At 33.6% G+C, this 27,821-nt stretch overlaps 1 protein-coding gene across 2 annotated transcripts in view; it reads right to left on the bottom strand.

The window, feature by feature from the left end:
- Positions 1–8,581: 8,581 nt before the first annotated feature.
- The window catches only part of LOC149783021 (uncharacterized), a 32,509-nt gene continuing 13,269 nt past the window's right edge, over positions 8,582–27,821 (bottom strand). For both annotated transcript variants that reach the window (XM_089934609.1, XM_089934608.1), the window contains exons 4-7: positions 26,192–26,272; positions 21,913–22,102; positions 15,855–16,035; positions 8,582–14,237 (exon numbers count right to left, since the gene is read on the bottom strand). In XM_089934609.1, coding sequence (XP_089790735.1) covers positions 14,001–14,237; positions 15,855–16,035; positions 21,913–22,102; positions 26,192–26,272 — 689 coding nt within the window. In that variant the 3' untranslated portion in view covers positions 8,582–14,000. The remainder of the gene's footprint in view (positions 14,238–15,854; positions 16,036–21,912; positions 22,103–26,191; positions 26,273–27,821) is intronic.

Raw genomic sequence — 27,821 nt, 5'->3', positions numbered from 1 at the left:
AGAATATCGGTAATAGCTGAACTTGCTCCTGGATAAGCCTGTCGCGTCAGTTTCTTTACTGACTGAGCAAATTCCTGCAAAGATTCGTCTTTGCCCTGAACTCGAGTTTTCAGTTGTTCTCGGTACATTTCTGCCCTACTGACCGATCCATATCGGGTATTCAGCGCATGTACGAGTGTGTCGTAATCACGTGGAAGAATTCGCTAAATTCACTAAACAATGCGCGTGCGCTGCCCTTGAGGCAACTTGCCAGGTAAAGTGACATGGCTGTATAATCCCATTTATTTATCTTCGCCAAAATTTGAAAATGTGCTAGGTATTCATCCAAATCCTCTCTTCCATCGTACTACTGAGTTTCATTTGTAAATTTGTTTATTAGCCCTGGTTGGCCTTTAAGACAGTGAATAATGAAAATCTTGATTCTGATTTATATTTATACCAGACGCATGATCAGCTGGAATATTGATGTTTTCCCATCGAGCGGAAGAGCGCCCTAGTGTAGTTACTATAGAATGACTATCCTGTGCTTTCAGTTTTTATTCCGATTTTGAAATTTGAAGGCCGAAATCTTGTCTCAGCTGATTTATCTGCTCAGCTGATTTTTGACCTCACATAAATTTGTGGAAGTTTTGTGTTGAATTTCCTTAACACTGTTACATATTTCATCTTTCATCAATATCAATTCATTATTTAGTACGTCTGCACTGAGACCAGTGACGACCAATGGCAGACTTTCGTTTTCTTCGTCGACAAACGAGTAATCATTGTTATTTCCTTCGTCTACCTCATCTGAAGATGAGAGCGAATTTGGGTTAATTAAAACTTCACCTGAATCACCCATCTTGATGAAATATTTATCATTAAAATACAGATAAAAATACTGTCTGGTTGCTTTATAGCAAATAATACAAATATCAAATTAAACTTGTTTCTAATCACAAGAATACAGGATTTATATTCCCACCTCTGCCACCAACTGTAACACCGTATCCAGCTACACTATGTTTGGGTCCTCCTGTCTAGCTTTTGATTAGAAAGAATAATACAAGACCGTATAGAATCAACATCGAAAGTATTTATTTGTAAATTACCTTAAGTACAAGAGCAGGTGAACATGCAATTACTGAATGTCAAAACAGTTACATATACATAAACATTTAAGATTTAATACCAGACTTATGTAATCCATAGAATCTCGGGAGACAAAGGTGATCGACTCCTGTGGGGGAAGGTGCAATGGAGCTTCAAATATAATTGCACCTTCACAACCTCTCTTTGAGTGGATTTAAGAATATATTTGCAATGATTTATATATCACATAGAATTCACGTTATGGAAGTACAAGAAAGAGTATCTTAAATCTTGGCAATGAATAAGGTGAAGTATTAACCTTCAGGTGTTGAAGGTGGTGAGTATCGTAAGGTGAAGATGCAACGTGAGTTCGCCTTCTAACGAAGGTGAAGAGTGACGGTTTATTAGCGACTTAACGTTAATATACTTTTATATCAGTTCCTGAGGGAACAATCTGTAGGTTGGCCAGGATTATATATATCGTAATGATCTCTCGCCTTCATTTACATAGGATAATCGCAGTGATAATTCACCAAAGGTGAAATCATATCAACCAATACGGTAGCAGACGTCACGTCATGAATCTTGAATTACCTTTATGTCAGGCAAGCATATCAAATCTCATTAGAACTAACCATTGCAACTTGACTATGTTTATCCAACATAGCTTGAGACATTATAGAATAGATGAAATGGGTACAACGTCACCCGATGCTTTACTTCCGTCTGTTCCGAACGCTGGAAAAGATAATAGTTAAGCTCTGTATTACAATGTACAGTCTGCATATCGCCTTGCCACAGTACTGAAACTACTCTTCTAAAGTAGTTAATGACATTCTGTCTGCGTTGGATAGCGGAAAGATTACAGTCCTCACCCTCCTTGATTTGTCTGCAGCATTTGACACAATAGACCATGATATATTACTTCACCGTCTCCAGCATGTATTTGGCATTCATGATACAGCCTTACTGTGGTTCAAGTCCTACTTGGTCAATAGGACACAAATTGAATCTGCAAATGGAATACACTCCAGCCCAGTTGATCTATGTTGTGGTGTTCCACAGGGGTCTGTTCTTGGACCTTTTCTCTTCATTCTGTACACTCAGCCGCTCTCAAGTGTCATAGATCATCATCCATTGTCTAACCAACTGTACACTGATGACACCCAAATATACAAATCTAGCCACCCAACTGAAGTTGATGCTACCATCCAAGGTGTAGAGAGGTGCATTTCTGATGTGAAATCATGGATGACATGGAACAAGCTGCAGATGAATGATGATAAAACTGAGGCCATTCTGATCACAACACAAAGACTTTCTCATTCACATCCTTTACCTCAAACAATAAATATCAGCAACACCAACATTAAATTCACACAATCAGTACGAAACCTAGGTGTTATTCTGGACAGTACTCTCACATTGCACCAACATGTCATGAACATATGCAAGGCTGCATATCTTGAGCTGAGACGCATCAGCTCAATTCGCAAATCTCTTTCAGTTGATGCCACTAAAACACTTGTGTGTTCATTAGTACTTTCAAGACTGGACTATTGTAACTGAATTCTGTCTGGTTCATCTCAGTATCTACTCCAGAAACTTCAAAAAGTTCAAAACACAGCTGATCGGATCATACTTAGAGTACCACGATCAAAGCACACCTCCCCGCTGCTCTGTACCCTAAACTGGCTATCCGTTCGATCCAGAATCAAACACAAAATTTGGTCTCTGTGCTACGTTTCACTGTCGGATTCTAGTCCAACATACCTATCAGATCTCACCCACGTGTAGACACCAGCAAGATACTTACGCTCCTTTTCTGACAATCATATACTCATTATTCCCACTATGAAAACAAATCATATGGACAGCGTTCTTTTGCATACCAAGGCCCAGCAACGTGGAATGAATTGCCCACTGAACTTGGACACAAAGACACAGTGATCACATTCAAGAGGGCTCTCAAAACTCACTTATTTCGACTGCAAGAACAAACTTAAAAGCCTAATAATGTTTCCTACCTGAAATATTCTCAGCATGTTTTTTATGTTTTTTTATCTTATAGGTGTTGTCTGATGTTGTAAAGCGTATAGAAAGTCCTCATTATTATTATTACATGTACATGGTGTTATTTATAGATAAAGGTCATGTGACCAATAGCCAATCAGATTCCATAGCACTCCAAAAGACCAAAAGAGTGCAAATGGCGGTTGAGTAACTATTTTGGAAAAACATTGGAATTATGGAATAAATTGACCATGTCCTGGTGGAATTATAAATGATACAAGGTAATGTCATTATACTGCTATGACAAACGCGTAAAATATGCACAGAATATTCATACAAGGTTACAATACATACCGAAATCAGTTTATGACATCGTGTCAGAACATCGTGAGTCAGCGTGTTCCAATACACAATGCAGGTAACAACATTCACTTCCTAAACGGTGAAAGATGTTGTCCTAGATTATACATATTACCATACATAGAGCACAACTCTCATCTAGGAAATGATGCATAGTAATTACACTGTAAATTCATAATGGAGTTAATGTTCATTACGCCCAGACTACATTTTCCTGTAGTTCTACAATGTAAACCAGCACGTTGGTTTTGTTATAGTTCTGTCTTACTATCCAAATAACGGCCTTGTGGCAGCATATATCGACACTCTTCCACTAATTTATGTGTAATTAATATACTTACTGTGCTGTCTTTATCATGGCGGAATGAAAATATGACACTAGCAAATGGACACATTTTCATGTTCCGTTGACGTACTTTTGAATTTGTTGCAATGCGACGGTAGTCGAGGTATGTCAAAGTATGTTTAAGTAGGTTCATGTGACGGATATGTTTTTTGAACGAAATGAAATGTTTTATAGTTCCAGAAGGCATAATATATTTTTATTCGTTTCGTTAAAGAATAATATTTCAACTTAACCCGATTTCGGCATTCTCGGCTGTCATCACTTTCCAGTTAGCTGAAATGTTGTTGTTGTAGGGCTTAACGCCATTTTTCAGCACACGATAGGCTATACATGGCGGCCAGTATTAATGGTGGAGGAAGAACCCAGGAAAACACTGGGAAGAACCACCGATCCTCGAGAAGCTACTGGCAAGCTTTCTCACATACCCACATTGGCCGAATCTGAGGCTCGAACCTACGCAGACAGAGGTGAGATGGCAGTGATCCGTAACAAAGAGCGCTTTAGACCACTCGGCCACTCGGGGCCCCTCAACTGAAATGTAGGCCAGCAAAACTTGAAAACAGGTAAATTTCTTTTGTGAGAATTTGAATTTATTAGCGAAAGACATCATAGTAAGTAAAGTCTGATTAAAACATTATGACTTTGTAAAAAAGCGCCGTTATTTTAGTTGCCAGTTGTGTGAGATATTCCTGAAAATTTTACTTTCGTTACAATGTTAGTCGACATCAAAACACACTACAAAGCGCTGTTAGTTAGGCAGTAAGACCCTGGTTCCCAAAACATAAATATCAGTGTCAAAGTCTTACATGTAGGACTACAATTTCCTGCAGTTTCGACAAGATGGTCAGTCTTTCATCATCAAGAATTGTCTTCGTTCGATGGGTAACCAGCCTTTCCTCATGAAACCTGTCTCATCTGGCCACTTCAACTGATGGCTGCTTACAAGACCTTGTCGGATCTTTGAAGTGGTACTTTAATCAAATGGAGCCGGTGCATAGAGGGAGATGATGCTTTTTCTATCTCATAAATCAGGTCAGGACGATATATCAGCTCATCCTGGATCAGGTGGGTTGTTTGCTCAACATACAGGGAAATAACCCCTGCTCAATAAACTTTTTTTTACGCCTTTAGGATAATGAAGTTAAGGCAGTTGCCACCAGTCTAGCATTCCGATGGAACTGCTGTCATTCAGGCTGTGGGATGGAGATTGGAGTCCACATTTTCTAGATTTTGTCTCGGAGATTTGTTGTCCCAGAAGGCCCAGTTTGATCTGGTAGGACCTATATACACAGCACATGTCAAATTTCCAGGCTGATTGACAGCTTCTTACAGTGTATCCCCTAGGGGTACAAGACTGAGAGTAAACAATCTCCCTGGTGTCAAAACTGGGGGTCAGACTGAGGAAAAAATAGACATTGGTATCAAAACTGGGGGTCAAATTAAAAATCTGGGGGTCCCTGAAGCGCAAATGAGGGTAAAGGGAAACACTGTTCTTAATATGTGGCTTCATGACTTTCGCTGGATTTGCATGGGGAAAATGTTTTCCCTTTTGATGCTGTGTCCGAACAGATAAAGTCGGCTGTAGTCGGGCTACTTAGAACCTGTCTCTCATACCTTAGGCTATCAGTGATTTATCTCAGGGGTAAGAGGATGTACCTTCCTCCACCTCTTACTTACTCTCCTAAGGTATTTTGATTGGGTAATGTATTTGAGGAAGAAACCAATTTTTTTATTGTAAAATATATTTCTTTGAAAATACTTGTCCATTCATAATATGTATACATCCTCCCCGCAGTTACATCCATAGTGAGCTTGCCTTCTGCTCCATTAATAACGAACATATCCTTACGCCTAGCCACCAAGTCTTAAATATAAAGGGGGATCACTCTGCCTGACCACCAATAGCTTAAGCTAAAAGTAGTATCTTGGTGGGCTGGATTTGCATAACACCAAGGGATCTTTATTAGGGTACTGCTGACCACAGCCAAAGGTTGGCCACAGTGACTACTTTTTCTGCTCAGGTGTCTTTAAAATGTTTTTGGATTATGCCACAGCAGCACAAATGCAATGTTTTATACTGTAAAATTCTTGTTTGTCACTATTAGGTTGAATTTATTGTAGTCCTTAATTATTTGGGGTCTGGGTGGCCAAGTGGTCTAAGGCACTCACCTTTATAGATCACTCACACATCTTACCTAAGTCTACACGAGTTCAATAATTGGCTGTTCCGGAGTTATTCCTCCACCAAATATACTGGTCATCATATATATCCTATCATGTGCAAAACATTCCAAAAAAAAAACCACCAAATTATTTAATTATTTGAGTAAAGAGTTAATAGATATGGAACACATAATGGGATTAATTGGTACTACACAAACAAATAAAGGATACGAGAAATTATAAAAGTTCTATATTATATATACATTCCTTCTGCTATTATATTGTAGAATGTCTAATGTTTTCAAAAGTGGGTTTTGGGAAGGATATCTTAGCCATATATGTCTGGTGTTATTTTGAGGGGTTGTGGCTTTGAGTGGGTAATATAACACAGCATAAAAATGTATATATTTTGAAAGCATTATTTCTTGTAACTTAATTTTTGTGTCATATTGTGACAAATTTGGAGAAAAAAATTCACTGAGAGCAACCTAGACTATTCCAGGTAGTGGTAGTTATTCAAAGATTCATCCAGTCCCTGCAGCCATATATTCTTGATTGAGAAAATTTTTAAGATTTCTCCAAATATAGTATGATGAAGGAAGATTCCTTGTCCAAGTTGGATGCAATGTTGGCTGAACAATAAACATACTGTGCCAACATGAATCAGTGATGAATGTCTAGTGCAACATGTTCTGTTGCAAGTGTCATCAAGTCCCACATGATCACAAGACAGGCCATTAGTACTGCACCCAAAATCTTTGCTAAAATAAGAGGTGAAGTCACATGTATAAATTACCAATAGTTACTCTCATCTGATCTTGCATTAATCCAGTTTTTTTTTGTATATGCACTCGCTAAAGTAAGGTTTTGAGGGTATTTCTGCACAAAAACCCCATCAAGTTACAGTACCTGACAGCTTTGAACTTTAAAAATACATCTATTTAACAAATAATAAAGTATACCATTTTTAAGAAGAAAAAGAAAAGCGACAATAATAATATAATTCATATTAATAATGATAATATATTATCATTATTATTATTATTATTATTATTATTATTATTATTATCCTGAATAGCCATTTCTGTGAATTTCTTTAATGCAATTGTTCCTATTCACTTCAAATCAAAATGAACCTTTGAAGAAATTAAAAAAGAAATGATGTTTAAACCAATCCTGGTTGCAAATACATTGTCAGTACCTCACTAGAAATACAGTGAATGGCACTTTCTAAGTCTGCTAAGTTTGTAATAGTCCTCTATGTAGACACTAGTAGGCCATAGTCACCATTGGAAATTACTGATCAGTGAATCTAAATGACCTTCACCTTTGCTCAAGATGTACAGTCTTCATTTAAATATACTGTGCAGAAGCCATTACTTTTTTCTCAAGTTATTTTGATCCCTCAAAGCAGTAGGTTCTTTCTTACCCAAGTGCAAGTCATCCACAAAGTTTAGTTCAGGTTTATGATATAGAACTAAAGTAAATGTTTAAAAACAATTTTTCTTCTTAAAACTATATTGACTTTTTATCTTTGAAATTTTCACCCCAAAAGTCAGTTTTTTGTTTCTTCCTTACCCCAAGTGGGGGTCATCCACAAGGTTCGGTCCAAGTCTGTCTTGTACAACTAATATTGATGGAAGAAACTGTTACTTCTTTCAGTCAGTGACCTTGACTGTTGACCTTTTGGCTTTCAAATTGTTAGACTTCTTACCCATAGTGTGAACCATTCTTAAAATTCTGGTCCATGTTTGTGAAGAGCGACAAATGTTGTTGTGTGGAAATAATTTTCTTCTCTCAATTTTTACACTGACCTTTGGCCATTTGACCCACTAGCATTAAGCTTCTTCATTACACCAAGTGCAAACCATCCACATAGTTTGGTAATAGTACAATGGGCATCATAACATAATGCGCTTCACCTTAAGGTGTATGTATAATAATTAATTCAGTTTAACTACTGTTAGGTCTTCAAGACATTTATTTTAAAAAATGCACTGCCATTCCAATATACCCTTCAGCTCTTTTGGCAGAGATGACCCATTTTCTACAGGTTTATAGTCATGTTACAACTATGTGTTCATTTGCATAGTCCCAAATATATATGTAAACTGGGCACCAAATATACACCATATGGTTCACAGAATATCAGTCACGTTTGCACATAGTGCATGGTGCTCTTGATGTTTGGAACTAGCCGAGCCTATATTGCTCTAAATAACAATATCAAGGCTTTTGTTCGAAGTTTTATTCTTGAGGTTAGAATGACTTGTAGAAATTTGGAATCCTTTGTTTACAGTTTTTTCTTGTCCAAAAGGAAAGACCATAATCAAGTATTTTGTGTAAAGTTTCAACATTGAAAGTTGTAACAACTCGTGCAATTTGCTTGTAATGGTTAGCATGTCAGTGTGGTGTCCTTGTATTTGTGGAGAAAATCCAGAACACTCAGAAGAAACCAGAACCTTGGAAGGCAGCTGTGTACCCATGCACATACTGGAACTGGGAATTGAATATACACCACAGGATAATTACCACTGCACTATCAAAGTGGTATGGATTCTATATTTGTGGATAATCATACTTTTGTTTAGAATTTTGGAGAAATACCTTCAGAAAAAAGTAGCCAGATAATGTCATGTTTTTATTATTATTCAAAGTATTAAATATGTACATATATATTCTTTAGTTACATAGTTTTAATGATACCCTTCAAGAAATGTATTAATTGATCCAACTTTTATTTGTAAAGGATAAGGGATGTTCCAGTAAAGAATACATGATACAAAAGGAATGCAATTTCTACATGGAGTAATCAGCCATAGGTGCAATTTAGAATTCTGTATCATTTTCATATGAACTTTCTGAGTAATCAGCTTTCCCTTGCATATAATTAAAAAAAGCATGCCTTCCCTGGGTACCATATACATTTAAATGGATCAGCCTTAAGTTAATTTTATTCCATTATATTATCTGTAAATAAAAAATAAATGCAAGATTCACCACAACAGATGTAAAGGCAGATGAAAGAAAACAAGCTTACAGATATCATTTTCAAAATTCCATTTGAATCAAGTGCACAGAGTATTTAGTAAATATATGGAGGATATTTTTCTTTCCTTAGTTAATACTAGATATATTTCATTGTGTGGTAAACATTGTTGTACTTTAATGAATGGCAAATCCACAAGTTAAAATATAATTTTTTGGGGGGAATACTACAAAATGAAATATTTCTGGCCATAAGATAGGGGGAAAAAATGCTCTTGTATAGCAAATTGCTTTGAAGATTAAACTCATTTTTCCACAGACCATCCATTTCGTATGTTCCCCTCAGTTTCAATTGCATTTGCTAAGTCAGCATAAAAATACCAGCAGTTGGTGAGAATTGTTGGTGTAGGATGAACTAAAATGTTGCAATAAATTTACATTTTGTAACTTGTAAAGACACAAATGGTGACAAGGCAAATATCTGCACCAAAAAATTGATTCTTTGAGGGTGAAATGCAATTTCCATTTTTGATCAAGCTCACAAGATGCTTGTTTTTCTTGCTGCATATATCACTTCTATTGGCACACACAATCCAGCATTGCATGACATGATGGGAAATCATGTATTTTCATAATACATTATGTGAATATATGTATATTTTAAAATGGAAAATATAGGATTTAAAAATATCACAATATTTCACCATTATATGTATACTCATACTAGAGTATATAATGCAACTACATGTAGTTCAAAATGTAACTAAATATCAAATAGAGATAAGACTAAGAACACAAATTTAATGTGATACATCTTACAAAACTAAATAATTCTCACATTGAGAAATGCAATCTAGCATCTTTGAAACAGAATGTATTTTATTACAAGTTGATGAAATTGATTGATAAAATTACATAAAATGTTAATGGGCAAAGCTACTAGAAACAAATGAAAAGCCTACAAGAGTGTATAATGCTAAATTAGTTTACTATTTTGCTAGAAAATGGAATCAATATCATTGTAATGGGTTCTGCAATTAAGTACTTAAAACATTTGCACAACAGCTCAGTCACTAACAAACTGCTGATTTGTAATCCCCAAACAACAGCTTTTGTTTCTTTCAAATAGTGAATATAAATTTCCCTTGACCCCCTGAAGCTATTACATTATTTTAATAATATGTAGCTTACAAGGATGTTTCTTCATCCACATGGACTCTTCCTTTGTTTCTGAACAATTTTGTTAACTGTATTTCTTCCTGTGGGTTGGTTGTTCTTTCCAGGGTTTCCCTGGGTTCTTCATCTACCAGTTCTACTGACCACCATGTATATCCACCATGTATATATAGCCTATCATGTGCTGAAAAATGGAGTTAAACCCATTAACAACAACAACAACAACATTACTATATGTACTCACTTTTTGTTCTACTGATTATTCCTTACAAACTGTACAGACCCAGATCTGCTGCTGCATTATGGTCTGGTAGGCAAGACCTTCCATTCTGATTGGTTCAGTTCACTTTAGGTACTTTTTCAGAGCTCCGCCTGGGTTCTGCAGGCTTATGTCACAACCAAGACCAACATACACCTTTTCTGCCAATGATGTCTTGTAAAACCATTCTGTCTTATAATCTTAGATAATGTTTGGAGATTATTATATGGAAGTGTCTTGTTTCTGTATACTGTATAGGGTATACTATACAGGGCAGGTGTTGGAAACATATGGCATGTGTGCCAATGGTGGCATGCCAGACTCTTTGGAAAGGTTCAAGATAGAAGTTGTAGTTTTGTACTGTATATATTAAAAATGATAATTAACTTGAAGGATGATATGAATTGGTATGTAGCACTCTCTATTGAGTGGTTTTGGCACACGGTTCAAAACGGTTGCCAATGCCAGGTATGTGCATGGATTTAGCAATCTTTTGATTATAGCAATATGATAGAAAAGTTATTGTCAGATGATACTAAAATTAATCTATTAATAAAATGGGTATTTTATTTGGCCATGATGTTTTTCACAACCATTTCAATAGTGTATCCAGATAAAACATCTTTGAGACAAACTTTAAATGTGTGAGATAAAAAGAATTTTGAAGCATTTTCCCACTTAAAAAATCTGTTAAAGAGCAAATTTTGTTGACATTCTCTCTTAACTTGTTTGTAACCAAACTCTAATGAGAAATACATTATGCCCCTTATAGATTTTAGTCTTTAACTGATAAAATATATCAATTATTAATTTAATTGTATTTGTTCAGAGTTAAGATTGGACAGTATGATTGCATTCAGTATGGATAGCATTATGTACTGTTAGAACATAAGTAGGATTGGACAGCATGATTACATTCTGTAAGGATAGCATTATGCACTGTTAAAACATACGTAGGATTGGACAGCATGATTACATTCTGTAAGGATAGCATTATGCACTGTTAAAACATACGTAGGATTGGACAGCATGATTACATTCTGTAAGGATAGCATTATGCACTGTTAAAACATACGTAGGATTGGACAGCATGATTACATTCTGTAAGGATAGCATTATGCACTGTTAAAACATACGTAGGATTGGACAGCATGATTACATTCTGTAAGGATAGCATTATGCACTGTTAAAACATACGTAGGATTGGACAGCATGATTACATTCTGTAAGGATAGCATTATGCACTGTTAAAACATACGTAGGATTGGACAGCATGATTACATTCAGTAAGGGTAGCATTAAGCACTGTTTGAACAGAATTTGGTTTGACAGCATGATTGTATTCAGTATGCACTTTAGCACAAAAGACAATTGGTCTCTGCTGAATGGCTTCTTCTCTCATGGGAATATGCTCAATATGGTGGATGACTCCTTTCATCAAGTAGGCAGAGCATTGAATTTTTCCAGTTTGTATATGATATTCATTAACAAAAATGTATGACTCACATTCAGAAAATGTACATGACTAAATACCTGTGATGTAAATAACATATAAGATAAATAAACTGCCTATTATGGTTCCTCACGACTCTGTTTTTAAGGTTCTCTATGACTGTTTTTGAGTTTCAATAAGTGAAATCTTCTGTGAGTGAAACAAAATTTGCATGCATCTCTCATAGTGAGTCACCTCTGTGATCTGCTGGCTTTTGTCACCTAGGTCTACTGACAGTCAGTAATGTAGGATTGCAGCCAAGCACTACCAAATGCCAGCCTTACTAAATGCAGCACATGCTTGGCCTAAAATTCAACTCTCACTAGAATATGGCACCAACATAAACCTACATGGATTAAATATATCACTGTATGTAAATCTCTACTTTTCAATTCAGAAATAAAAATTCAATGATTTGGGGTTTATTCTAAACATTTCCCTTGTTTATGTTGCTTAAACAGAAGCTAGAAAATATGTTAGCAAGGGCATATCACAATATCGCACTGTGAAATCATGGGGTTTCAATTTTCATTAATAGATTATATTATTGTTTTGGGACAGGCATCCTGGTTTTTTTTAGTTTTTTTTGTAGAAGAATAACTGTTTATTGGGTTCTTTAAATTTATGGTTGGGACAAACACAAAATTCTCAGAAAATTGGTACCCCACAAACACAATAAATCTGGTCACTGATAAAGGAAATAAATGTAGTTGAAATTTATATAAGGCTATATAAATTTGTATTTCAGTGAGATTCATACAAAAATATACAATATTGTAGCATTGAAGTTGGGTGTCTACTGACTCAGAATCATCCCTTACATTTTCCCATAATGTATTTATCTGTGTATGATACACAGGCAATTGAGAACAGTATACTTCCAGACATGTCCTTGTCAAATGACGTCATGCATCAGGGTCTATGAGGTTTACTTTAAATCATAATAATAACTATAGACCCTGATAAGTTATGCATCATATGACTGATTGGGCTTATTCTACTCATATTTGGACATATCCATTTACAACCTTGAATTTTTAAAAGAAGTAAATGGATAATCTTTATGACATCGATCACTTATGTTGACGAAATATTTTATTATTTAATTATAGTTTAGCATTAATGAAAAAGGACGGGAGTGCTTATGTCATTCATTGGTTTAAATGCAAATGTAGCAGAATTAATTCATGCGCCTTGGGTTCAAGGATACAAATGTCGGGATAGTTTCCAGTTATTAGTAATTTGGTAGAAATTGCTGGTATTCAGCATGCTTAAATGTGTTTCTATACTGAGTAACCTCATCTGAACAAGATGGGACATCAACACCTTCTGTATGAATATGACTCTACAATTCTGGTACACTGTGCCGTAAGAATCAATTTTACAAAATTCAGCAAAACTGACTCAGCATCCCTTGAGATGAAGTTTAAATTTTTTTTCACATGGTTGTTATGAAGACTACAATGTTCTAAAGAAGCCACACAGGTACAATTTTGATAAAGCATGTCATAACAAACATCCCCACCAAGTTTGATAGCTATTCTGACAGTAAAAACCAAGTTGTTTACTTGGTTGCTAAGTAAGTCATATACCATCGCTGGGGAGCCACCCAAAATTCAAATCTGATGGAGCATATCCTAAGAAATAACACCACTATATTTAATCAAGAGAACTTGAAAAATAGGTTTTCAGATGGTTGCTATCAAATCCACGCTGCTGCTGCAAGGGGATCTGCCCTGAAAAAAATTTTGATTCAGCATGTCTTAAGAAACATTCCTACTAAACTTGAATTGGCTTTGCCTTGAGCTTTTTGAGAAGAAGTTGAAAATAGCAGTGTTGAGGGATGATATAGAATGGATAAACATGCGTCGACAGACACAGGGCCATACCATAAGCTTATGACCAGGTGAGCTAATAAATGTAAAAGAAATCTTGCTAAATGCATCCTTGATTAATAAAATCATGATTATTGTGTATTTTTCAATTCTAGAACGTTATATAGGAAAGAATTTTAAGCTCTCTCTCTCCAGAGTAAAGGAAAAGTTTGTCACAGTTTACATAGCAGTGCCTCATTTTCATCTTCAGCAGAAACTGAAGTGATGTATGAAATGTCCACTCACAATTCTTTCAGTTTAAAAATCTCTAGTTTCACTTTCCTCTGACACCTTAGTTCTGTCCATTGTTTCTCGTTTGTTTAATTTTTTTCCCTCCTGATAAGCTATTTGCAGTTTTTTAAGTGTTTGAGCAAGTATATCCGCATCGGGTCTGCCAGCAAAATACTGACGGAGACGATCCATTTCTTTTTTCTCATAATCTTCTTTTGAGATCATCTTTCTTTGTGTGTCTGTGTTCTTCTTTTTCCTCAGATCCTGCAGAAAAGTAACATAGTTTAACCTGTCCTGGGAGACAGTTCCTTTTGCCAATAAAAATAGAATCTGGTGTTAAATGACTGGTGATGTTACAGAACAATATTCAGATGTTAAAATGACTGTTGGTGTCCAAAAACAGTGCTTAGATGTTTTAATTTTTTTTGGGTCAATTGAGGTAGGGTAGTGCTGCAGAACTGAATTAGAAGTGCTAATGAAAGTGATAGTAATTGTAGTGGCATTATATAATGACATTAATACACACAAAAGTAGTAATGCTCATACAGTTGCTATACATTCAATATTAGTTCCTGGGACAGCAATAGTTGGGGATACTATAAAACATTAATTGTAAGACCCAATAAACAAATGTTTATCTGTGGACACAATAGAGGAATTTGTTATATGTACTCATAAATGAGTAACTTAATGCAAAACCACAAATGTTTCTATCCTTGAAAATGTATGAATTCATAGTTAAATACATTCTTATATTTCACTGCATTTATTGTAAACATAAACCCGTACAAATTCAAACACTTAGAATGATCATTTATCAAATTGTTACAATTCTTATAAATTCATTTTCTCCATGATTCCTGTTCTGATTTTATATTTTCTTCAAATTATTACCTTGTATATATTACTTTCCTTGTATTAATGAGCATTTAGTTTTACAAATTAAGAAATGGCTCACCATTTTGCAATAAATACTTAAATATTACATCTAAATATCATGAAATTATATTTCCTATTTTACCACAGATCAATAAAATAGTAGCACACAATCTTTAAAACAAAATCTGCACATATATGTAAATCTGGAACTGCTTTTTCCTCAAAACAATATTGGTGTCATTGCACATGTTGTACCACCAATTCTATATTAACAATTTTCTTATGTAATACTATCATTATACATGGATATTTTCATTACTCTGTAAACAAAATATATTTTTAACTAAATAAATAATTAAAAAAAAGACATAAAGAAAATGATAATGTGTTTAACTTTGAAGTGGATTTCCATTGTTATTTATTGTAAACCTCTACTAGTCTATATCTAGTATTTTATGTCACTTATTTTCAGGTGGCAGTGGTAATTCTGAGTACTGAAATCAAATTTTAAAATTTGCAAACATTTCAGATTTAAGATAATACCAGAATTTTAAATAATGATATGAAAAACAATTGTTTCTTCCCAAATAGTTATTATATTTAACATTTCAACAAGGTTTTAATTTTCTTACAGGTTTTCTTGTAAAGTAGGCAATGTACTGTTGATTGTAACTGAATAGTATTGACAGACATTATAAAACAAAACTATGAATTTACTGTCTTTTTGAAATATTGATATACATAACTGGTTTATGGTTTCATAGTATTGATAATTAACTAAATCATTATTAAAATATTGATAAACATTCATTCAAAAACGATTACCTGTATGAGGTACATATATACTGTGCATGATGCCACAAAAAACACTTCATTTCCTCTCTTTTCTCCCCCTACCCCCACCCCTCTGCTCATGCCTCCAAACACTTTGTCTCACTCTCACTCTCATATTCTCAGTGATTTTGCGATTTAGCAATACATGTTGATACTTTTATTATTTACCTGTAATGCTATATCATTAGGATCTCCTATATGAATAACGGGCTCCATCTTTCTAGGTCTGTTAGAACCTGCACTTGCAGAGTTACTTCTGATTATCACAGGAGGAAAAGATCTTTGAGAAACATAGGGTTCAGTATACTGGGGACCTTTCAAACCAGCTGAATTATATGTGGCTTGTAATCTGAATAATGGAGAAGAAAACAAATGATAAATATGTATTTGAGGTATATGAGTATAACCTGTTTCTAGATACCAGTATACCCAGTTGTTGTCCTAGGCCACCAGCATGGAACCCTTCCTACCATTTTCAAAACTTTTAAAATGTGAATAGTAGACTCATTTGCAAGTTTTTAAGAAGCTTAAAAAGACTGGTATATGTCTGTTAGTTTTACCATCCACACTTTAACAAAAAACCAAGACCACCAGAAGGTGAACCTCCATTATTTTTCATTTTTAAAAAAAGCAAAACAAGTTTGCAATGCAACCTGGTACCATTTTTTACAAAACAACCTAAGGCCACTACATGTATTTTCAAACTTTATTCAGAAATGGCTACAGTATGCCATATTTGTAAACAATTTCCAAATAACCAAAGGTTACCATTTTTAATGTTTAAAAGAACTTGTGCAACCATATTTAAATATTAAAATAAAAGTTCATTCAAACACTGCAGAGATATGTGATTACTAGGTCATATTGAAAATGACGAGACTTAGAGAATCACAAAAGTCACAAATGATCCATTAATCTAAACAAAACCATTAAAGTCACATCCATTAATTTAAACAAAACTATTACAGTCACATCTATTAATTGAAAAACCATTCAAGTCACATCCATTAATCTAAACAATACCATTAGTCACATCCATTAATCTAAACAATACCATTAGTCACATCCATTAATCTAAACAATACCATTCAAGTCACATCCATTAATCTAAACAATACCATTAGTCACAGCCATTAATCTAAACAATACCATTAGTCACATCCATTAATCGAAACAAAACCATTCAAGTAACATCCATGAATCTAAACAAAACCATTCTAGTCACATGCATGAGTTTAAACAAAACCTTTAAAGTCACATTCATTGATCTAAACAAAACCAGTAAAGTCACATTCATTAATCTAAACAAAACCATTAGTCACATAATTATTACAACAGCATAGATTCAGGATAGTTATAGAAATAAAAGGTAGTTTAAAAATTATAATTATTTACAGAAGCATTATGTTTATGGAAACAGTAAGAAAGCAGAGCAAACAAGTTCACATGGAGGAAACAGACATTATGTTGGAGACATGGGTAACAAAATTGCTAGCTTTTCTCATTGAAACAAACAAGCTCGAGCCTGCATAATTGACCTTTTTTACGGAAAAAGCATGCAGACTTGCTTTACTATATATTATCTCATTTGTTTATAATTTCTATACTTTAATTATAATTGCAAACAACAAAATAATTATTGCAGAACAAGACAAATAATATACCAGTAATCAGATATCACACAAACAATTTGTCCAGCACGTTATCCTGACACCAGGCTGACCAGTCCTAAAACTAACGTCTTAATGCTGAGCACCTAGCGAGGCAGCTGTTAGTACCATTTTAAAAGCTTTTGTTATGACTTGGCCAGGGTTTGAACCCGTGACCTCCTGCATCTGAGGCAGATGCTCTAACATCTAGGCCACTAGATAAAATGAAAATAAGTTTACCCGGTAAGATCTTGTTATGTAATTTACAAAAAGTCTTTGCTTACTTGCAACTAAATTTTAACTAAAATTTATTTTATTTATTTGTTGTAAATTAAACAGAACAATACTGGAAGAAAAAGTGAAGAAATTCTGAGAAAAGTGAACAAGCCCATGAGGTAACTTCAAGAAAGAAGAAAGATCTGCATAGATCTGAGCTTAGAAGACATCTTGAAAAATGGCAGCAAACATTTAAAAAATAGCCCAAGTTTACAAGCTAGTGAAAGAGCAGTACAAAAAAGTGAAAAATACTTTCTAAAATATGAACAATAGAACATTTTTTTAACATGCTGTATATAGCTTACTTCTTATTGTTGGAATGTGTTATTTATTCTAAGCAACAGAATATTTGTGAAGTTTCTATACAATAAATGCCAAAAACTTTCACCAAAGAGAACAAGTTTACGTCAGGTTCAAAAATTATGAACTGTCATATTGGCAAAGTCCATATCCAGGAATGCTCAAATTGTTTATCAAATAATGACATCTAATAAACATGACAAATTAAGGGCAGCATTAACTCTTAAGTTATATAACAATAGATCCACTATCATACATGAGTTTTGAAGAGATCATAAAGTTAATTCCGGTTTTGTTAAGTCAATTTATAACTGACTGATATCACATGATTTGCTACCTGATAGAATAATCAAGTAAATAAATAACTGTTGGTGGATCAAAGATTAATAAAGTATTATGGCTAATAATTAAGAGTAAGAATCATGGGAAATAGAAAAACAGCAATTGAGCATGAAAACAAGTTCTGTTGATCAAGCTGCTAGTTCTAACGAGAGAAGCATGCAATGTTAATAAATTAACAAGTGAATTTTGTTTTAGATGAGCTTAGCTAAAAATTATAGAATAAACAAACATATCAAAGCACAATGCAGCAAGTGAACTGGCCAAATGCTTCAGAAGAGAGGGATCCCTTATTGAAACCAAAATCAAATAATATAATTCTAATATATTCTACTTATTAAGAAAAGAAAACTATACTTTAGTATATCTTATGATTATAATCTTTGATTTTGGTTTCAGTCACTGCAGCATTAGGTAAACAGATATTTTGTTCATGCTTCTGTGGAATTTTTATTTGTGTTTGACTTGAAAAAGGGATATACAGATCTTGAAAGTGCTGTGCCAGCGTCTCAGACTTGCTGCAGCATACTTTGATTTGTTTGTTCTCTGTCTGTCTGTCTCTCTCTATATATATAATACAAATCATACAGTGAATAATAGTCCTTTCAAGTGCACTAGATCCAGCAAGGGATCACCTGTGTCAGGGATTGATGAAGATAAATGCAATAAAATGACAATGAACAGTGCAAAACTAGTATCTAACTAGCCTAAGTGCTTTTGACTCTCAATGAGTCTTTTCAAAGTCAAATATAAAACATAGATAAGACAAACAAAGAAAACACAAAAACCGTTGTGTTTGCAAAAATTTACATGGATGTTTCTACAGTAATTAAACCTTTAAATGTATTATGTTTCAGCTAGTTTATTTCAACTTATTGCAGATGCTGCAAAATATTTTTATTGACCTAGAAATCGATGAGCCACAACAACATCTGTTGTTTTATGTAAATTTATTTAATACAAAACTTTATGGGAAAATTGGAGGGTCAACATTTAGCATTGGATGAACTTACAACATGCCAGTGGGTACGCTTCATCGATGATATAGAAATGAAGTGGAAGAGAAAGTCTGGACGATTTTATATCAAAGGCAAACAACTTACATCCTTCAATAAAATTCATGGACACAACAACCAAACTGGTAGAAAACAAACTTCATATAGACATCTACTCGAAACCAACCAACAAACACCAGTATCTACTCCCATTCAGCTGTCATCCAAAGTAATGCATTAGGAACATCCCATATAGCCAGGTACTGAGTATACGCAGAATTTGCTCCAAGGATGAAACATTCATAGAAAGTTCTGAAGATTTATCTAAACATTTAATTTACCAAGGCTGCGACAAAGAACTGATTGTGGAGGCAACCCAAAGGGCTAAACAAACAAACCACAATGACCTACTAAAATATGGAAAGAAGGAAAAGGCTGATAGGATACCATTTATCCTGATTTACCATCTCAACAACCCCAGAGTAGGTTAAATCATCGGAAAACATTGGCCCATCAGGGAATCATCAGACGAATTAAAGTTACTCCTCCTGAACAAACCTGTAGTAGCCTACTGGAGACCAAAAGCCCTCAAGGACATTCTAGTTAGGGCGATGCTAAAGCCAATCACTAATCAAGACTACCCTAGTCAATCTGGCCCCTGTAGCGATAAAAGGTGCAAAACCTGTCAACATATGATAGAGACCAGGACATTTTCTTGCACAGTGACTAGAGAAAAACTAAACATACATGGTCCAAGCAAAACGTGCAAAACAGAAAGTAATTATCTCATCACATGTAAGATCTGTAGCCTTCAGTATGTCAGAAAAACTGAAAAGCTACACAAAAGGATCAATCTTCATAGATATGATTGCATGACGAAGAAGCTGTACAGAAGCCCGGTCGCAAAACACTTCTACTCCCCATGCCACACTTTCAGTGATACTGTATAACACTTATTGCAATTGCTCACAACCCCAAATGGAGTTCCGAAACCAGGAAAGAAAATGAATCTTGCTGGATACGACGCCTTAGAACACTAAAACCATGCGGTTTAAACCAAGAAGACTTGAAAAAGACAGCCATACACAAATAAAATTATCTTTTGCAGCCAACCCATTTTCTTTTAAATAATTATCTAAATTTGCTTAACAGCCTATAATTACTACTATAACAATGAAATATCTAGGATATAATTTGTCCTTATATAAATTTACATAAAACAACAGATGTCATTATGGCTCATTGATTTCTGGGTCAATAAAAATATTTTGCAGCATCTGCAATAAGTTGAAATAAACATGTTCAAACATTATACATTTAAAGATTTAATTACTGTAGAAACAGCCATCTAAAATTTTGCAAACACAACAGTTTTACAGTTTTGTGTTCTATTTGTTTGTCTTGTCTGTTTTGTATTTGGCTTTGAAAAAGACTCATTGAGAGTCAAAAGCGCTTAGGCTAGTTAGATTCTAGCTTTGTACTGTTCGTTGTCAGTTTATTGTATATATATATATATATATATATATATATATATATATATATATATATATATATATATATATATATATATATATATATATATAAGATGTTACCCTATCATAACATGCAAAACTTCCTTTCACAAATAAAAAAGATATTTACCATGTCTATTGGCTTTCTTTTGCTAATAAAATGACTAAAAGTCAACTGCTTATTAAGACAGAGGTTGGATGAGGGTGCTCTCCCTTTTGAATAGAGATATTGGCACCAAGTCTTGTCATTAATCAGTTATTGGAACACATTTTTTTCCAAGACTTTCTTTTCATTGATTTCTTGTGCTGACAAAACCCAGGATCTTACATGAGACACAAAGCTGCTATGCATGCAGTAGGAAATCTGAGCTAAGGCGCCAACTCCAGGGGTAGGGGGATGTAACTAAGGCCAACTCCAGGGGTAAGGGTATGTAACTTACTCTACCTCTAATTTTTCTAACGTATTATGATCAAGTACAGTATCTGAAGAAGAAAAATGGTTTCTGGAGTAAGATATGTTCTTTGATAATACTTAGATGATTCTAATATCTTTCTTCACTTTGGCAAGGCTGAATTTACAAGGCAGTTGATCTTCTCAGAACATAAGATTTGGTAAGTATTACTAAATAAACAGTTTTTAAAACAGAAATTGGTATTAAAATCACCAACTCAAAGTTGTATGTGAAGTCTAACTTGAAAATACACAAATAGATATATACTGTATGTACTTGCTTATAAGACAAGTCCAACTGCACAGATCCAGATCTGCCATCACATAACATTCCAGCAGATCTCATTCTGTAATTTGTTAGGAGTAATCAGTAGAACAAAGGCACATTATGCTCTGGCAGATCAGGAACTTTATCATTTGCAGTCTGGCTGGACTTATAAGTGAGCAAATACGGTAGGCTATGTTACATACTGCAATAAAAATAATGATCATATGTATTTCATTATGGAACAATACAGAGAGTTCTGAAAAACAACTCATATTTGCATGCTTTGGCTAAGCAAACTGAATTGCAGTACAGAAGCTATGAAAAGTCCAGTATAATAGTAGCAGTTGGACTTGGGGGGGGGGTGAGGCAGGAAATAATTATTGTTTTACACAATTCATGATTTTCAACAAACCATTTGATGTGCCTAATGAACTCACATAGCATTCCTTTCTTTCCTTTGTTTCTTGACCTCCTCATAGCTAGGAAACATTGGATTTCCTGATATTTGTGGCCTTGACATTGGATGTTTAATGGGAATGACATCCTTGTATTTCAATACAGCACCATGGCCCCTTGCACAGTGAAAGTATCTTCTCCCATTGAAGATACCATTGTGCACTGAGTTGACTGAAATATAATTTATTTTTTTCATTTATAGCAAGTGAGTCAATCAGAAACTTGTAATGATGGTTTTAATGTTATATAGTGATATTTAAAAAATTGTGCAATTAAATTCTGTAAAGTAAATGATATAAGTCTATTACAACAGATTTAGTTCATGTATTCTCATAATCCCAAATTCCACATGCCACATATACTTGCGTATAAGCTGAGTCAAAATGCAAACAACAAAGATCCTGATCTGCTGTAGCATAATGTACATGCATATATGGGTCTATGATATTTGTTCTACTGATTACCCTAATCAAACTGCACACAGATTTGCCATTGCATTATACAAGGGCAGATCTGGGTCTGTGCAGTTTGTAGTTGGACTTGCAACTGAATATATATGGTACCTGAACCACTCACTGATCCAAACTGAACCTATGTCCTAACTTCTTGACACTAAGACCAGTTACATCCAAAAGGATAGGACTTAGGAAGACAGGTAATTTAGATAAACAGACTTCAACTGTACAGAGGCATACAGATGTATCTATTCTATTAAATCTCCAAAATCCATTTTTCTACCCTAATAAAAAATATATACTAATAGTAAAATTTGCTTTTATGATAAATATTTGGCCAAAAAATGGAGTTTAGCATACACAGCATTATCACTTTCATCATTCAAGTTCAAGCATAATACAGTTTAATCTAATAGGGTTTTGTTTTTAGTTTTTTCAAGTTCAAGCATTACTGTTTAATCTAACAGGGTTTTGTTTTTAGTTTTTCAAGTTCAAGTATTACTGTTTAATATAATAGGGTTTTGTTTTTAGTTTTTCAAGTTAAAGCATTACTGTATAATCTAATAGGTTTTGTTTTTAGTTTTTCAAGTTCAAGCATTCTGTTTAATAGGATTTTGATTTTAGTTTTTCTGGTTCAAGTATTACTGTTTAATCTAATAGGATTTTGATTTTAGTTTTTCAAGTTCAAGCATTACTGTTTAATCTAATAGGGTTTTGTTTTTAGTTTTTCAAGTTCAAGTATTACTGTTTAATCTAATAGGATTTTGTTTTTAGTTTTTCAAGTTCAAGTATTACTGTTTAATCTAATAGGGTTTTGTTTTTAGTTTATTCTTCTGTTTGAGATTAGATGTGTTGTTATATTATTTCCTCTGGTACTTCACTGAAATACAGTTTTAGCAGAAGGGATAATGTGACTATAAATAGTCTCTATGTGTCTATCTGTAACTATCATCTCCTAAACTGTTTGTTGGAAATTGATAATAACAGTTGCATAGGTTGCCCATAATTTGCAACAATCTGTAGGACAAATATTACATTGCCCCCCACCCACCCCCGGAGTCCCTGTGAAAGATGGGGTGGGTGTGTCAAAAATAACAAAATTGTAATTAAATAATATATCTCAAGCAATAAACAGAATTCCTGATGGAATGTGATTAGCTGTGTTTATTGTCCAGCTCTCTTTTGTAGAATCTATTGCAAAATTTAGTTATGTTCAATACACTTTCAAAGGCACAGTAATGATCAATGACACCTTTAGTTTGTCTTTTAAACTGTTATATTTAATGATTTAACTTCTGTAGGTATGAGATGATTGATCTATAGTGCTAGTATAACATAGCATAATCTTTTGCATTATCCTAATTTTTGGGCTATAACATATCATAATCTTTTGTGTTACTTTTAATTTTTCAGATACCTTGAAGCATTTTTTGCGTATGTACTTTTTTTTTTACTTTGTGCTGATACAAATCTCAAGAGATCCATAATGCTTTCATGCTTGTAATGATACTTTTCATCTTTGTTGTGACCATTGTAAGAGCTACTAGCATCTCGGTGTGTTACTCTTTGTCATTGTTAATGACTAAACAGGCCTCATGTGTTTTGCATCCACTCTTTCATGCAAGTTATTGGATGTATCAACTTCATTTCAGTTATGTTAATAATGACCTGAAGTTTGTCAAATAGTGAAATTTCTTTACTTTGTTGTCTATCCATGTATCAACTGAGGTCAGTTATTTAAATCTACTGTCATTGGCCTTAATTTCCTGATATTTACAAAATTACTTTACTCTGTCTGAATAGTTATGTACCATTAAAGATGATACATTTTGCATATTGTGTTCAGAAGATCAATAACTTAGTGTTATGAAATAATGCTCCAGGCATTTTTAGTTCAGTGCTAGTTGGAAGTAAAGTAAACAAGTCTGAATTACATCCTAGCTTGCCAATAAAGAACATGTTCTTGATGGTATTTCACTCTTTTCTTTTACAAATAAAGAACTCTGGTAGCATTTGTATTTTGTACGACTGTTGATCATTTACTTGTATTACCATTGGTGAGGACAAAGTGAACTAGACCTAAATGATATAATTACTGTACTTTAATAGTCATATGGGGAAGTTCATGAGCAATGGAAGATATCATGTTGCTTAATCTGAGTCAAGTATCAACAAAATCAATTGAATAAAGATTAATTTGACTCAATCATCCCTAGAAATGTATCTAAAAACATGACCAAGATCATAATAGCATATGCAGATTTATTGATTGGAGTCAGTAATATTGATATTGTTTTATAACATAAAGATTCTCTATGAAAACATAATGTATCACCTTCACATTATCTTACCTCTGAAAATTTGAAAGATAATCCATATCTTCCTTCAAAAATGCTTTAAATGATCTCAATACCACAATTCCAGATGTGACATTGATTGCCTAAATGTACCAATGAGCCAAATCTCTTAGACTGGTTTTGGGAATTTAATTACAACACAATTATTTATAATGATTTTCTATGTAAGATGACCAAAACAACTATATGTAAAATGAGGTAATCAAGGGGAAATATCTATTAAAGAAATGTGAGAGGACAAAAACTAGTGAGACTTACATTAGAAATGTTGACTGCTTTATCATAAATAAATGTCAACCCAGTTCAGCTTAACACATGCATACATGTTTAAAATTTGATATCACACAAGTGGATTACACTTTACTGAGAAGTGAATTGTCTACAGGTGTCTTTGGGTACCTAAGCAATATCTTTCACCAAAGAGATGCTGATGGCACTCCAAATTTAAGGTCCATAAGAAGAAAAAATTACATTATACCAAGGCCAAAGAAGGAATTGTTTAAAAATGTTTTCAATATACTGGAACAACATTCCCAGTGACATAAGGCAGGCTCCTAGCATTTCATCTTTTCACAATCAATGTCTTAAATGGATGAAATCTTTAGAAAATTGAACAGTTCTAGTACAAAAAATACTGCCTGCTTTTCTGTAATTTTACATCATTTTCATAGCTGAATATTTCAATGCAGGATTATATTTTATGTTTTATATATGTTTATGTTTTCATTGATGCCTGTGAATGTGTTCCAGGCTTGATACTTTGAATTTTAAAATTACTTAATTATTTAGTGTCAAGCCAGACTCTTCACATCATGTTGTATATACTGTATATATTGTACATAACAGATAGAAAGCCTCAAGGTAGATTAGTTCTGTAACTAACTGAGTTACCTTCTCTAAATAAAGTCTTTATTATTATTATTATTATTATTGCATATGCTTGAGTTTACTGTGATAGTATTTTTGTGATTGAACTAAATAACATGTAAAGGTCCTACTTTTTACTGACTGAGAAGTTAAAAACATCAGTAAAAGATTGTGTCCGTTTTGTTTTAAAATATAAAAAAATTGCAAATTACTGACACTGTTCAGTATATGTTTACATAATATTTCATACATGCATCCATAGCAGGGGGACCATAACTCAGATGCAAACAAATTATCACCATAAACAGTCATTTAAACAAAGTCTCTTTATTTTGAATTCTCATAAAAAGAGCCTCCAAGTCTATTTTAAATTTAATAAAACTTCTTGAAAACGTTGGATGATTAAATCCATGAAAATTCAGTTCTAAAAGTTAGCCTTTTCTTTTCAGTATCTTAGTTATAGCTTTAATGAAAATGAAATTATTTTTCACTGATATGATATGTTGGATAATGTAAAAATCAAAATCTATATATATGTTTTCAGAGGCTTTGTAAAAAAAAAAATTGGGGTCTGCACTCACCCTGATCATCCAGCTTTACCCCGACATAGAGCTCTGGTGCCACAGTTGCATCATCAATAAAACCAATGTATTTTACTGTCCCTGCATGAAAGAGCAACAAGTTTATTTTACAGCACAAAAGAATAAACAGTTAATAACATATTACAATATCATCTAAAATAAATGGCCAATTCCATTCATAATCCAATATTTATTATCCAAAAGTAAGTATTTAATATTCTATTCTTTCTTCAACAATAATGGTGGATTCTATGATCAGTTAGTAGTTAAACTTTTGCAATGTTTCTTGCAAGAATGATTCCATGCTTTAACAACATCTTTTTGACACTTAATAGTGCCTTTAATTTTTAAAAAATATATACAGACAACAAATGTTTAATTACTGTGGATTCTTCTGAGATGAAGAACAATATCACTCAAATTTTACACATGATTCCCCCCCCCCCAATAATCTGTAATTGGATGTAGATAGGACTATGAAACATTATATAAATCATGAAGTTTTATTGAAATAAGCTTTACTTTTACAATAAATATTTATTACATTTTGCTGCTGTTAATAAGACAAACTTACTGAATTTGACAGATTTAAATTTTAAATTCATGGTACATTTTACTTACAATTATCACAACAAAGATAGAATAATTGTGCAAGGAACAGGCATATTGTTACTGAACATAACTCACATCTAAACATATATAATAATGCTATCATGTGGATATACATGTATATTTAAATACGCAAATATGTTGCTGCTGTTTGAAAAATAGAAGTACAGTTACTGCACATATTTGCTTATGAGTCCAACTACAAACTGCACAGACCCAGATCTGCTGGCACATTATGCACATTGTTGATCTGGGTCTGTGCAGTTTGTTAAGAGTGATCAGTAGAACAAACAACATAAACTCTGATATGTAGGCATATTATCATATGGCAGATCAGGATCTTTGTTGTTTACAGTTTGACTTGACTTATAAGTGAGTACATATGGTATACAAGTTAGTTTTCATGCATGAGGTCCTTGAATTGAGCTGAAACAAAATTCTGAAGCACTTGAAAAGACTAGTTCTGTGTTGAAAATAATTCGGTATAATTTTGTTTAGAAATTTGTGAAATAAACTTGACCCAAGTAGTCTTAATATAAACAATCATCAAATTTGGTTTGAATCCATGACATCCATCAGAGTGATTGAGTGGAATGAAATGGCAATTGAGGGACAAAGTGTTATAGTACAATAGGGCTTCTAAATCAGTTTAAGTTGGAAAGTTTTGAAAACTGAACTTGACCGAGGTCTTTTGATTCAGGCCAAATTTGGTTTGAATCCATGAAGTTTATAAAAAGTAGCTGAGCAGAAACAAAAATTGTAATGCCATAGATGGCAAAGTTCTGAGTCATATAAATGCCATAAACTCAATTAAATTTTTGCTAGAAAATGATGAGTATCAATGACAATCTAGGTATTTTTAATGTAAAACCTCATGCTAAATTTGGCTTAGATCAATCGATTACTTCAAAAGTTAGTGAACAGAAGCATGAATTTATATTGCCATAAAATGGCAAAGTTCTAAGTCTGAATGTGATCATAACTTCATTAAATTATGACCGATAATGGAAGAAAATTCAAA

Source organism: Sinohyriopsis cumingii, chromosome 15 (assembly GCF_028554795.1).
Source record: "Sinohyriopsis cumingii isolate HCF-2022 chromosome 15, ASM2855479v2, whole genome shotgun sequence".
In the NCBI taxonomy this organism is placed as follows: domain Eukaryota; kingdom Metazoa; phylum Mollusca; class Bivalvia; order Unionida; family Unionidae; genus Sinohyriopsis; species Sinohyriopsis cumingii.
The sequence above is the reverse complement of the archived record's forward strand: the minus strand, read 5'-3'. Positions and strand labels throughout refer to the sequence as shown.